Source organism: Desmodus rotundus, chromosome 9 (assembly GCF_022682495.2).
Source record: "Desmodus rotundus isolate HL8 chromosome 9, HLdesRot8A.1, whole genome shotgun sequence".
Classification (NCBI taxonomy): Eukaryota; Metazoa; Chordata; class Mammalia; order Chiroptera; family Phyllostomidae; genus Desmodus; species Desmodus rotundus.
Window position 1 is genome coordinate 112,393,292 of NC_071395.1, and position 12,711 is coordinate 112,406,002.

A 12,711-nucleotide genomic window follows, 5' to 3' on the forward strand; every position below is an offset into this window, starting at 1 on the left:
CAGTCACCGCACCACGGGGGGGACGCAGCTGCAGACTCCCTTCCCCAAGAATAATTCTGGGACAGGCGCTGGCGTGGGGTCTTTTCCAGTCGCAGTAGCCCTCTTGGCATTTTTTCTCCGTAAAGCAGCCTTTAGGGAGGAGGGGTCATCTCCCTGTGCCGCACCCTGGGTGGCTGACACAGGGCAGTTTCTGAGGCCGGCAGCAAGCGAGTAGGCGTTCGGGGCTCCCAAGCGCTCAGTTTGGGGGGACGGTGGCATCTCCTGTGGCAGTATCTGTGCCTGCCACGTGGGGATGTCCTGATTCCTGGGCCTACGGCACAGGCCCGCGCCTCCTGGTGTCTGTTCTCAACAGTCATCTGGGGCAGGAGCGGGGCTGCTCCAGCCCTCAGGGCTCTGGCCCCACAAGTGGCTCCCGTTCCAGAAGAGCGTGGGGCTGTCACCTGGCCGTACACGAGGGGTGCCACACGCAGACCACGTGGCTTTGGGACAGGGAACAGGGCCCCAGACCTTGGCCCCCCTCTGTCCCCCACCTTCCATCTCAGCAGAGCTAAACCGCAAGCTCTCCAAGGGCCACACTCTTCCTCCTGTTTTATACCCAAAACATGCAGCACCTTCAGAAGCACCCAGAGAGTTGGCCGGCCACTGGTCAGGGGGCCTCAGGGTCAAGGTGAGGGCAAATGGGGAAGTGAGGCCAGAGCCCGTGAAGCTGGGGCTTGGTGGTTAGAGAGCTCCCCTCAGGCCTGTGTCCCCAGTCCCTCCCCCCAGGCCTGGGGGCCCAGGCCCTCCCCGCCCCTGCCCCGGGCTCACCTGGGTGGTGCTCCCCCAGCCCCTGCAGCCCCTCCGGGGGGTGCACGCAGACATTGTTCTTGGAGTAGATGATCTCGCCATCCAGGACGGAGGGGGGCCCTCCGCTGCCGCCCGGGGCGAGGGTCAGGAGGTCGGAGGCTTTGGAGGAAGCCCGGCGGAGGAGGCGGCCCAGAGACATTGCCGGGGGGTGTTCCCATCCTCCGCAGGCTGGGGCCCAGGTGGGGCTCGCCGCACCTGCCTGGGAAGGGGGAGAGGGGAGATGCATCAGGCCTGAGGTCAGGGACTTGGCTGGTGTCCCTCGGGCCGTGTCCTGCCTCATACCCATCAGCACCAAATGGGTGCTGGTCAACTATGAGCGGGTCCTGCCAACACAGGCCACAGAGCGGGTTCTCAGCCCAGGCGCTGTGGATGCTGCAGGCTGGGTCCCTCTTAGTGACGGGGCGTTCTGGGCCTTGCAGGGTGGTGAACAGCGTCCCTGGCCTCCACCTACCAGCTGCCACCAGCAGGACAATCAAATATATCCCCGGGGGACAAAACAGCCGACCCCTGGCCTAACCACTTTCTGGGCGCTTGGGCTGGCCACTCCTGCCGACCCCAATCACCTCCAGACCCCTCCCCGGAAGCCTCCCTGGCCACGCCAGGCCGAGGCTGTCTCTCCCTCGCCTGGTTGTCTTTTCCATTTTATTCAAGTATACTTGGCCCAGGCTGGTCTGTGTGTTTCAGGTGTATGACGCAGGGATTCGACACCCGCACACCTCACAATGGGGTCGCCGCACTAAGCCCCGTGGCCGTCTGCCATGCCACCCTGCAGTCACCGCACTGCTGTATCCCCTGCCCACCCGGCACCGTGCGAGCCTGCCCGGCGGGGACTCAGGTCCTCTGTCCCACTCCCTGAACACCTCCAGTTGCGCCAGCACAGAGGACAGCCACGTGCTGAAACTTTTGAAAAATCGCACCCCGAAACACGCATCATCTTTCCAGGGAATCATCCGGAATAGCTATGTCCCCGGGCTAGTGAGGGTCCCATTGTCGGGGACGTCTTCAAAGTTCAAGCATTCTTCGAGAATTCCAAGGTCGGCTAAGGAGCCACGAACCCCCCTTTTCCAGGCTGGTGCTGCCCCGCAGAAGCCCAATGGGGGGCCACACAAGCAATTTCCTATATCCTGCAGGCCACGTTTGTGAAAAGCAAAAAGAAATAAGGGCACAAATGCTATTTTTGCTTAACCCCCTGTATCCCAGGGAGTATCATCTCATCATGTCACCCACTCCTAAACACCTCCTGGCCCCGGCTGCTGGGGCTCAGTGGACTGAGCGCCTGTCTGCCAACCGAAGAAACGTCGCCAGTTTGCTTCCTGGTCAGGGGCACGTGCCTGGGCGTTGGGCCGGGTCCCCAGCTGGAGGCGTGAGAGAGCCAACAGGTTGATGTTTATGTCCCTCTCTATCTCCCTCGATTCCCCTCTCTAAAAATAAATAAATAAAATCTTTAAAAAAAATGTCTGGTTAGCTATTTCACATTCTTTATGTCTCCGAAATCTGGTGTGTGTTTTACACGTAAGACACTTCAGTTCGGAGCAGCCACATACCTCATGCTCCGTGGCCGCCTGTGGCCTGTGGCCTCAGGTGGGTGAGGCCGGGGCGGCGGGGCCCACCTCCTGGCAGCCTCCGAGGGCATTGCTCAGTTTAATCTCCGTGGGCTGCAAACAAGTCTCTGCTGGTTTCCCAAACCGCAGCATCTTTCAGTGAAGATGCTTTGCCACCACTGAGGACAATGAAAAGAATGTGCCGGGCGGTGTGAAGGCGGTTCCCAAACACAGGTGTTGCAATAGGGCGGTTCCCATATATCGTCAAAGGTGACCCTCACCACAGCTCTGGAAATCAACCCCTAGACGCGCAATTCTGCAAACAGGGTGACAGGCTCAGGGACCAGAGGTTGCTCAGTAACAGGAAAGCCCTGGAACCGAGACCTCTGTCCCATGACAGCAGAGCCTCCGGTCCAGGCTGTCCCCACCCCGGCCGTCTCCGTCCTGGGGGGTTCTGGGAGACAGTGCGCCTTTGGGGAGGTCGGGGCACGTCTGTGAAACGTTAGCCACAAATACCGTTCTTCAGAAAGCTCACGTCTATTTTTTAACTGTGCTTGCTCGTTTGGGAGCCTCTGCCCCCCAAATTGAAGCTGGTCCCCAGCCTCTGGTCTCTTTAGAAGTGGAGGTTCCTTGACCTACTTTTTAAAGCTTTTTTCAAAAAATTATGAAATGTGCTCAGGAGTATAAAAAAAGACCATATCCCTGCAATCACACAATCCAAAAATATTTGCATACTTTCTACTGCCTTCTGTGCCTTTCTGAAAAACCAAACAACAAAAACACCACTCGCTGCGATTTGTCACACCTGCTTTCACCCGTCTCAAAAATGTATTTCCCAGCCCTGGCCAGTGGGTCAGGTGTTTGGAGCGTCTTCCTGTACACCAAAAGGGTGCAGGCTCAATTCCTGGTCAGGGCATGTACCTCAGCCGTGGGTTCAATCCCCCATCGGGGTACATACAGGAGGCCACTGATCAATGTTTCTCTCTCAAATCAATAAACGCATCCTCAGGTGAGGATATATTACCCAGCTGTTAGGGGTTGAAGTGTGTCCCACCCCCCAAATTTCTTCGTGGAAGTCCTAACCCCCAGGACCTGAGTGAGACCTTATCGGAGACCGGTCTGCCTTGAGGGGATCAAGTTAGAATTAGGTTCTGAGGGTGGGTCCTCAGCCCCTGCGACTGGCATCCTTTCAAAAGAGGACATTTGGAGACAGACCTCTACACACAGGAATACGGAGTCGCCGCCTGCAAGCCAAGCAGCGGGGGTGGAGCAGATCCTGGCTCGAAGCCTCAGAGGGAACCCGCCCTGCGCACACCATGACCTTGGACTTCCAGCCTCCAGAACTTCCAGACAATAAATGTGTTACCTAAGCTGCTCCGTCCATAGCTCTGAGCTCTGGCAGCCACAGAAAACGAATACTCCATGTTAGCAGCAAGTGAAAAATTCAAAATGCCGACTCTCCACCCTCACAGCTGGATGTGGGAGACGGGGACGCACCGCCATTCGGTCTCCCAAGAGTGGCTCCTCCACGAACAACCTCCAGACGTTAATACACAGCCCCCCCCCTCCGCACCCTTTCCCTTCCTCGGGGCCACTTCTGGAATTCCGAACCATTGTCTTGGGTGGGTGAACCGGGCCCCTGACACACTGCACCCCCAGGGTTTCCAAGAGGTGCCAGCAGTACCAGAGGCTTGAATCTTTGCCAATGCGGGCACCGAACATGGGTTTCTGATGATCGACGCCCGCAAGCACATAGCCCTGCGGTGTCAGACGTCTGTATTCGCCCCGGGACCTGCGTGCCGGTGTGCACCGCCGGCGTCTCTGCCGGGGGTCGGCTTGTGGGTGACACGCAACCGCTCTTTACACGGCAGGGGTCTGGCCCCTTCGTGTCGGTGCCGCGTGTTTTCCTGGTTCACCGTTTGCCTTTTCACTGTGTCCTCTGCTGGGCACACCTTACACTTCTGCGGAGTGGACACGCTGGTAGCTTTTCCCTAAGGGTTGGTTCTTTTTATTGCTTTTATACTTTATGTCGTCCTTCCTAAGCCAAGAAAATGATACTTTCTTATCATTTCAATTGGCAACGAAGCACTTCTGATATTTCAAAAACCCTAATGCAAAGGGCGCGTTTGCCGGAGAAGGCGATCCCTGCCGAGTGCAGCGCCGACCCGCTCCCCGCAGCTCTCGGGTGGCTGTGCGTGTGCCCCGCTGCCTGGCCGACAGACGTGGGGACATCCGTCACGGGCAATAACACTGGAGGCTTGCCACGGAATTCACAGTGGAAGTTTTCAAAGAAGGGGAGGCTCTCACTTGTGACCCAGAGGCTGGCGTGGCCTGGCCTGAGCTCTGGGCACACCTTCTCCACTTCTCCTACACTGCACATGTGATGGACACACGTGTCACAGCGTGACTTCGCACTGCTGACACGCTCCAATGAGAACAACTTGTTACAGGCGTGTTTCAGTGAGGAGTAGGAGGCGAGGTCATCTAGCCCTCCTCCCCAGGCAACTGGCCGGGAGCCTCGGACACTCACAAGGGCCTCTGATGGCACGGAGGCGGGGGACAGGAGCCCACTGGCAGTTTCAGGGGCACCCACCAGCCCCAGCTGTTCCTTAGGACCACGGGGATGCACTCTGAGTGAGCTCTGCAGACGCACCCTCCTGAATCCAGGCCCGCCCCTGCAGCCATTTCCTCTGGAATCCCCTTCTCCGCCTTATTTCCATGCTGTTCAAAGAGCTGGCTTCCCGGCCTGGCCGGTGGCTCAGTTGGTTGGAGCATCGTCCCCCACACCACCAGGCGGCAGGTTCGATTCCCGGTCTGGACACCTGCCTTGCTTGTGGGTTTCATCCCCGTGTACAGGAGGCAACCGATCCATGTTTCTCTCTCTCTCTCTCCCCCTTCCCCTCTCAAATCAATAAACATATACTCAGGTGAGGATTAAAGACTTTTTAAATTTAAAGAGCTGGCTTCAAGCGATGCAGAAGCCAGGCCCACGGTCCAGGGCGCTCATGCTTGGCAGTCCTGCCAGGCTTCCTCACAGCTGCCCGGGACCAGAAGGGACGATGGCCTCTCCTCTTGTCCACTTGACCTCGTGGGGCCACAGCGACCTAGCTCCACAGTAAGCCCCCCTCCTGCCGCCCCGGCCCACAACCATGGCTTCCTGTCCTGGGATTGTCAACGCCACGGTGGGGGCCCGGGGCACCCGAGAGGTGGCGTGGCCGCAGGCTCCTCGCTCGGTGTGAAGTTCTACTCAGCTCCCACAATGCAAGTTGGCAGCATCCTAACTTGGCAGCTCTACCCTCCAGCTGGTAAATCTAAATCTGAGCTCCTCCACACTGTCAGAGAGAGGAGGAATAAGGTCCCAGACCACAGAGCGGGGACAGACACCCCCCCCAGGGACCCTGGTGGCTCTGAGAGGCCTGGGCCCTGGGCCAGCTGTTAGCTGAAGGTCGCGACTCCATCCCCAGCTGACATTGGGACCCAATTCCCCCATCCCCCAGAGGAAGGCACGTGGGGGTGGGGCTCAGGCAGGAGGCGGTTTCCCACACCCCCTCCTCCTGGGGCCCGGGCTGTTCCCAGGCTACACAGGAGACAATCCCAGTCCCCCAGTTTGTCACCAGCCGGATGTCAAGCAGGATCAGGGGCAGCTGCTGGGTGGATCTGGGGCTGCAGAATCTGCCCCTCCCCCGCAGCCCACCTGTCACTGGGGACAACAAGAGCCACATGGCCCAGGATGAGGAGTTGAAGGTGCAGCCAGGAACCGCCTGCAGAGAGGCCCTGGGAGGACACCCCCTGGCCTCCGGCTCCTGGGCCCCAGCTCCCCTGGTCTGCCGTGGGCTTGTCTTGTCAGGGGCAGGCCCACCTGCCTTTGGGGGGTCCCTGTGAACCAAGCGGCCTACCTTCCTGTCACACAAATAGAGTTGTGGGCAGGGCCCATCTGCAACATCTTTAAATGCCACCAGCAGAGACCCTAAGACACAGCCAATGGCCGAAAGGGCGCAGCGAGAAGCCTGCGGCAGGAAGGGCTGTCGGCTCCTCCCCTCTCTCCTAAGGATGCAGATTTCACTGAAATCAAAAACAGCAGCTCGAGATGCTCGAGGCGTTTGGTACCAATGTAACGACCCTCTCCGCCAATCTGAAGGCGGACACACGGCTCTCCCTCTCGGTCTCCCACAAGGATGGAAACCCGCTCCCCAAATGCGGCCTTAGCATTTTTATTTTAAAGCGGCCACTTCGTCCCAGTGCTGATCTGAGATGACAAGCTCCTGTCCCTTTGACGATGTGTCGGCCAGAACGCCGTCTTCAAACAAGTCCCAACGCCTCGTTCTAGTCAATGGAAAGGACGAGGATGCCAACCGGGCAGCTGGCACAGAGGCTGGGTACCAGCGTGGGCGCACAGAACAGGCAGGTGACGACTTAAAAGCTACAAAGTAAAAATGCCGGTGCTGGTTTTGAACCATCCGCTGGCAGCGGGGCGTTGCAAGTTCAACTTTGTGCTGCTCCGAGCGGCCGGATTTTTGCAAAATAGGCTGTTGCACAGTTGGAAAGGAAGGAGCAGCTTGGCTTCCGCAGGAAAACAAAACCTTTCTGCGGGAACTCCGCGGCGACGGAGACGCTCTTTCCTGTTCTGGCACCTCCGTAAGAACGGGAGCGACTCCTGGAAGCACAGATTTATGGCCATGTGCAGGCAAGTCCGTCAGCCTGCGGAGGGCTCTGGTCCCACTCCGGGGGGGAGAGAGGCTTGGAGGTGGTTGGCGTGTGGGCTGCTGCCTGGGGAGGGAAGAGGGCAGGAACCGCAGAAGCCCCGTGGGGCAGGGGGAGGCGCTGGGGAGGGGAGCAGATTGCTTCCTTCACATCCCTGCTCAGAACGGGGACAGGGGCAAGCCTGCTGTGAACCACGTGTTCCCGCCACACCTTGGGGCCACGCAGACACTGACACTTGGGCCAGAGGCAGCTGAGGCGTTTGTAACCCAGCCATGAAGCTCAGATATCTGTTACCCCAAATTTGTTCCCCAGGACTTGCTGATTTTCACCTGAGGAAAGAGAACCCTGCTAGATGGAGAGAGAAAGTCCCTGAAAAGCCAGAGACTAACGAAGCTCGGATTACGAAACAACTGTCTTCAGAAAAGACACAAGTCCCGTCACTGCTTCTGGAAAGCGCTTCCGTTCCACACAGAGCGGGCTCCTGCGCCTGCCATAACCGATCACCACGAACTCAACACAGAAGTTACTGTGTCACTGTTCTGGGGGCCTCGAGTCCAACTGAGTCCCACCATGCTGAAACCCAGGCGTGGTTGTCACCAGGCTGGTTCCTTCTGGAGGCTCCAAGGGATCGTCTGCGTTCCTGCCCCTTCCGGCTTCCAGAATCGCCGGCACGCCTCCCCCCTCAGGGCCTCCCCCCTCAGGGCCAGCAACGACAGCCCAGCCTCGCTCACACCACATCACTGCAACGCCGACTCGCAGCCCCCTGGTCCCCTCAAGGACCCTGCAGTGACACCAGCCTGGGGGGCTCCAGGACGCCCCCCCCAGCCCCAGGTCAGCTGACTGACCTCAATCCCACCTGCAACCTTGGCCCTTTGTGGTATGCCCTAACGTATTCCCAGGTTCCCAGGATTGGGATGCAGACAACTTTGGGGACAATGTTTCTGTGGCCCACACCACACTGAGGTCACTGTCAAGAGCTGATGCCACCTCGGGCCCTTCTCTCACCAATCCCCCCCCCCCACTGGCCAGCAGAGCTCTCCGAGCAACTGGTGAGGGGCCGGCCCTGCGAACAGGGTGGGGGAGAGGGGGGATGGGAGGAGGCTGGGCCTGCCTGAAAAGACCAAAGAAGTGACCACCTGGGGCCACTCTGTGCCGGCCCTGGCCCTGCCCCGAGCCATCTCGGGCTCAGGTGCTACGACACAGTGGTCCAGTGCAGACGTGGTCCCAGCACATCACGGAGCCAGCGGTCACCATGCACCGAGGGGACACAGCCCACACGAGTCACAGCAGCTGCTTGCTGCAGAGGCGGGGAGGCGAGGAGGCAGCGGGGTGGGGCACCAGACATGGAAGGAACCGGACATGTCACGGAACACAGTCCGCAGGGTGTGACCCCCGCCCTTGTCCCTGCCAGACCGCCCCACTGAGCTCCAGGATGTGGCCGGCAGAAACCGGTTCATCTGCTCCAGCTCCGAAGCCCAACTGAGAGACTGGGGACAAGGAGTGCCGTGTCAAACGGGAGCCAGACACACGCCAACAAGACCTTTTCCCTCCCAAAACACCTGCTGCGGACACACCCTGGTGGGGCCCAGCCCCCTCCCCAGGAGCAGGCCCATGAGGCGCAGGCACTGCGTTCTTTGGGGAGCCCCCGGCTTCCTGTTCAAGGGCGTGGTGATGGAAACCCTGCAGGTGTCTGGGAGCGGCTGGGGGACGTCGGGTCTCCTCTACACCTGTGTGCTGAGATGGCCCCTCCTCTCGGCGGTATTTGACGTCAGGAGTTGGGGTGACTGTGGACAGGCAGCGTGCTTGCTGCGGGGATCGCGTGGAAGAGACAGACCCGCCGTGGGCTGGGCCTCCGTGTGGAACGGAGGACGGGACAACTTGCATCTAAACGAAGCAACGGAGTCAACGGTGTAAACCCTAGTGCGGAGCTTTGGCCCCACTGCCGTAGGAAAGGGGCCTTCGACAGGCGGTCACTGGACAAGACAGTTAAAGAAAGGGGGCAAGGGGAGACCTGGAGACCGGACGTGGGTATCACTTAGAATACTATTTCCCCCCAAAGAGCCAAGAAAGAGGGTCTGGGACACGGAACCAGCCTTAAAGAAGAGCCAGAACCAGGACCGAGGAGGACTGAACCCCAAAGGCAAGGAAAAGTGAGAACCGGCCAGGAAACCAACAAGTGACCCCGAAGTGGACCGCGGGCCTGACTTCTCTGTCGCAGAGAACAGCTTTAGCACAGTGAGGTTCCCACCGTCCCAGGCAGAGGAAGAGCTAGCACTTGGTAAAACAGAGACCTGGTGGGGGGTGGGGGAGGCAGGATAGCACCCCCGAAAAGCAGCACACTGGATCTTGCCTAGGGAAGCATTTTAGTTACAGAAATTGAAAAGCTAGGGGCATCAAATGACATCTGACTATGCCCTTTGCCCTGATCCCAGAATGCCACAGTGCAATGTCCCATTATCGGACCACTGAGTTCAGGGTCATTTGGTGTGGACGAGCCTGCAAGCAGCTCGGCTGGAGGGCGGCGGCTGCTAGAGGGGGAAAGACGGATTTGGGCTCTTCCCCTCCCTTTCCTTGTGCCCTGTGAACTTCTGCAGTCAGATACTGAACTCGGCCTTCTGGCAGCCTGGCTGCTCTCCTCCCGTGAGGATGGCTCCGCAATTTAGATCCGATATTAGCTATCAGAAAGCTCTTTGAAGTAGATTGATTAGAGGTGCAGAACCAGGTGACCGAAGGACAAGAAACCACCACCGAAGTGAACAGGAAAAGGTGTCCTACCCCATTTCCCCAAATGTGGGGGGAGGGGGAGGGGCGCAGATGAGCGCTGGGCTCGTCCAGACTCCGAATACAGCGCGTCCCCACTAAACATCACGGCTGGGTTCGGCGACCTGAAGCGGAATGACCTGTAACAAAACTCTTCTTACCAAAAGCTAATGGAAGTAAACACCAGTTGAGCTGGAAGAGCATCCAATCAATGTTACGATGAAATGGCATTGAGTGAAACAGTGTTATTCGAGGACCCGCAGTGATACTAAGGGCCTGCTGTACAATAGAACACCGTACAATGGAACAATGCACAATGTAACAATGTAAATACAGTGCCCACAAATCGAGCCCATCCCCGCTGCTGTCATTGTTCCACCTCCAAGCCGCCACCCTCCTAACATTCTATGGAACGAAGTAGCTAATCTTACAAAAGAGGATTCAAGCTCGTGAAGAAATCTGAGTCTTGCAGCTGGCCGGGGGAGACAAGGTGGAATCTCTCCTCCAGGTTTGCGTTGCCAGGCAACCTGGTGGCCCTGTTCCCTGGATCAGCCAGCAGGGACCCAGCCCCCCGCCCCCCTGCACAATTACAAAAATGAGTGTAAACATACCTAAATGGCAAATCTCGATTCTGCTTACGATGACTTTCTACCTGATGGAGCACACACACGAAGCATCACAAAACCAAACCAAAATATTTCTGCCCTCTAGTTACAGGTGAGAAATGCAAACCACGGCCATTAGTAATAATAATAATAAAATAGTAACAAACCCTTAGCGCTTGTCAGGTACTACACACTTTAGATAATCACCACAAAAGGTCTATGAGGTAGGTGGTATTATTTCCATTTTACAGACACTAAGCCCCGGAGGCATCAAGCCAGCACTGTGCACCAGGGCTGGCACTGAACCAGCGGCGAGCTTTGGAGGCCTCGCTGTGACCCCTGCCCCAAGCTGCCCAGCACCCAGGCAGAGAGGCCGGCACCGGGAGGCAGGCTGTGCAACCCCCTGGCTGTCTCCTCAAACGCCTGGCCTCTACTGGGGGTGTGGGACTAGTCCCCGCTCCCTTGAATTTTATTGACTTACCTGGCAGAGCGGAGCAGGCTGTCTGTCCTCTCTGTACAAGGGGACAGGGAGAGTGCCTGCGTGAGCCTGGGGACCGGTCACAGAGGGGAGGCGGCCTGACACAGTGGGGTTATTTTTGGAGCTGGACTGTCCTGTGCTCAAGGCCCCGAGTCCCAGCTGCATGAACTTGGGGCAGTCACTTCTCTAAGCCTCGGGGCCCATCTGTAAAAAGGGGACAATATCCGTCCCGATGTGATGGGCTTGCATCGCAAGTTAAGTGAACTCGGGCCGAGTATGAGAAGCCATTCACACCACCTCCACACTGTCAGGGGTTTAAACGCTCCACAGACAAGAGCTTCCTTCGGCCCCACGGACACCCACGGACTTCCTTCAGCCCCAAGGCCCCGAGTGCTGGAGGGAACGCAGGGACTGTGCCCTGCACCAGCTGCGCCTTCAGCGAACTTCACGGGGACTGAGAAAAGGCCTCCCTCACATTAGCAAACCCTCCCTTTGCAAAAGCTCTCACGGTTTAGCACTCACCAGCTCAACGTTAACGTTTCCAGGGATTTTTTTCTAAAACCAGCAAGCACATTTTCAAAACCTCCCTGCTCGAGGGTGACAGCCTTGGAATGGGATTCTCGAATCCGGGCCTTGGGGCCGGCCCTTTAATAACGCGCCCCGTGGCGCGGCCTTAAGAACCAGTTCCCCCCTCTTCCCACAAAAGAGAACCAGTACCTCCAGGAAGTGAAGAAAGACCGAGGGACCAGTCACAGGGTGCCCCCCCCAAACTTGGGAAACAGCAACACAAACTCTGCCCCAGGAAGAAGAGCAGGCCTGGCCTTTTCTGTTTCCCAACAGAACCTGAGCTAGGCTGTGCCCCCTGTAGGACACCAACGTCCCAGCGTGGGAATAACAGGATTTCCAGACCCCCCCGGCTTCTGGCAAGGTCCCGAGGTTACATTTGGCAATCTTAAATTGCTTATTTTTCTTTCTCCTTGTTTCTACTCTTCTTTTTTCTTGCCTGCTTTTTTTTTTTTTTTTTTTTTTTTTTTTTTTTTTTTTTTTTTTTTTTTTTTTTTTAAGTAAAGAACAAGGGGGAAGAGCCTGGGCCCAAGGGAAGTGAGTTTCCTGAGGTGAGGTTCGTGGCCAGACCGCCCCACCGGTGCCCGCGGGAATGCCAAGAGCTTGCGCGCTGTGTGATGGACAGCACACTTCGGGGGGGCTGTGTCGGCGAACAGCGGCCCCCTACAACTTCTCTCTCGCCTGCTCCGACCATCCAGCCAGACAAAGACCGCAAGTTCTCCGGGCCACCGCTCCGAACAGGCGGGGACCGAGTGTCCCCGAATTAGGCCCACTCTCTGCCCGCGCGCCCCCATCGCCGCGGAGGGGGTCACCAAATTACGCCCCGCCGATCCGGAGCGCCTGCGCGCCGCCCGGCCCCCGCTCGGGCCCTGCACGCTCCAGGCTGTGGCCAGACCCTGGCCGCTCCCGGGCCCGCGGCTGCAGGCCCACGCGCTCCGCGCGCCCACCCCTTCCCCGCCGAGGCGGCGCCGCCCCGTCCCCCGCGGGCCCTCGGGACCCCGCCCCCGTGGCCCTAGGCCGGGCCCCAATACCCACCCGGATCCCACAGCGGGGGCCGGATTCGCGCCGGCTCCGGGAGCCGCCGCCGCCACCGCCACCACCGCTGCCGCCGCCAGTGAGGCGCGGCGGGGCGGTGACGCGCGGCAAGGCCCGGCCCCCGGCCCGCCTACAGTCCAACCCGGTCCCCGCCCTCGCCCAACCAGGCCCTTAGCGGACC

The 12,711-nt window shown here is 58.7% G+C and overlaps 1 protein-coding gene across 5 annotated transcripts in view; it reads right to left on the reverse strand.

Moving 5' to 3' along the window:
• The window catches only part of TBC1D16 (TBC1 domain family member 16), a 61,036-nt gene extending 48,414 nt beyond the window's left edge, over positions 1–12,622 (reverse strand). For 3 of the 5 annotated variants that reach the window (XM_071219425.1, XM_071219426.1, XM_053912038.1), the window contains exons 1-2: positions 12,531–12,622; positions 808–1,045 (exon numbers count right to left, since the gene is read on the reverse strand). In XM_071219425.1, coding sequence (XP_071075526.1) covers positions 808–985 — 178 coding nt within the window. In that variant the 5' untranslated portion in view covers positions 986–1,045; positions 12,531–12,622. Of the gene's footprint in view, positions 1–807; positions 1,046–11,453; positions 12,322–12,530 lie in introns of those variants that run through there. The other 2 variants (XM_053912039.2, XM_053912042.1) reach the window with 2 other exon arrangements.
• Positions 12,623–12,711: the final 89 nt, after the last annotated feature.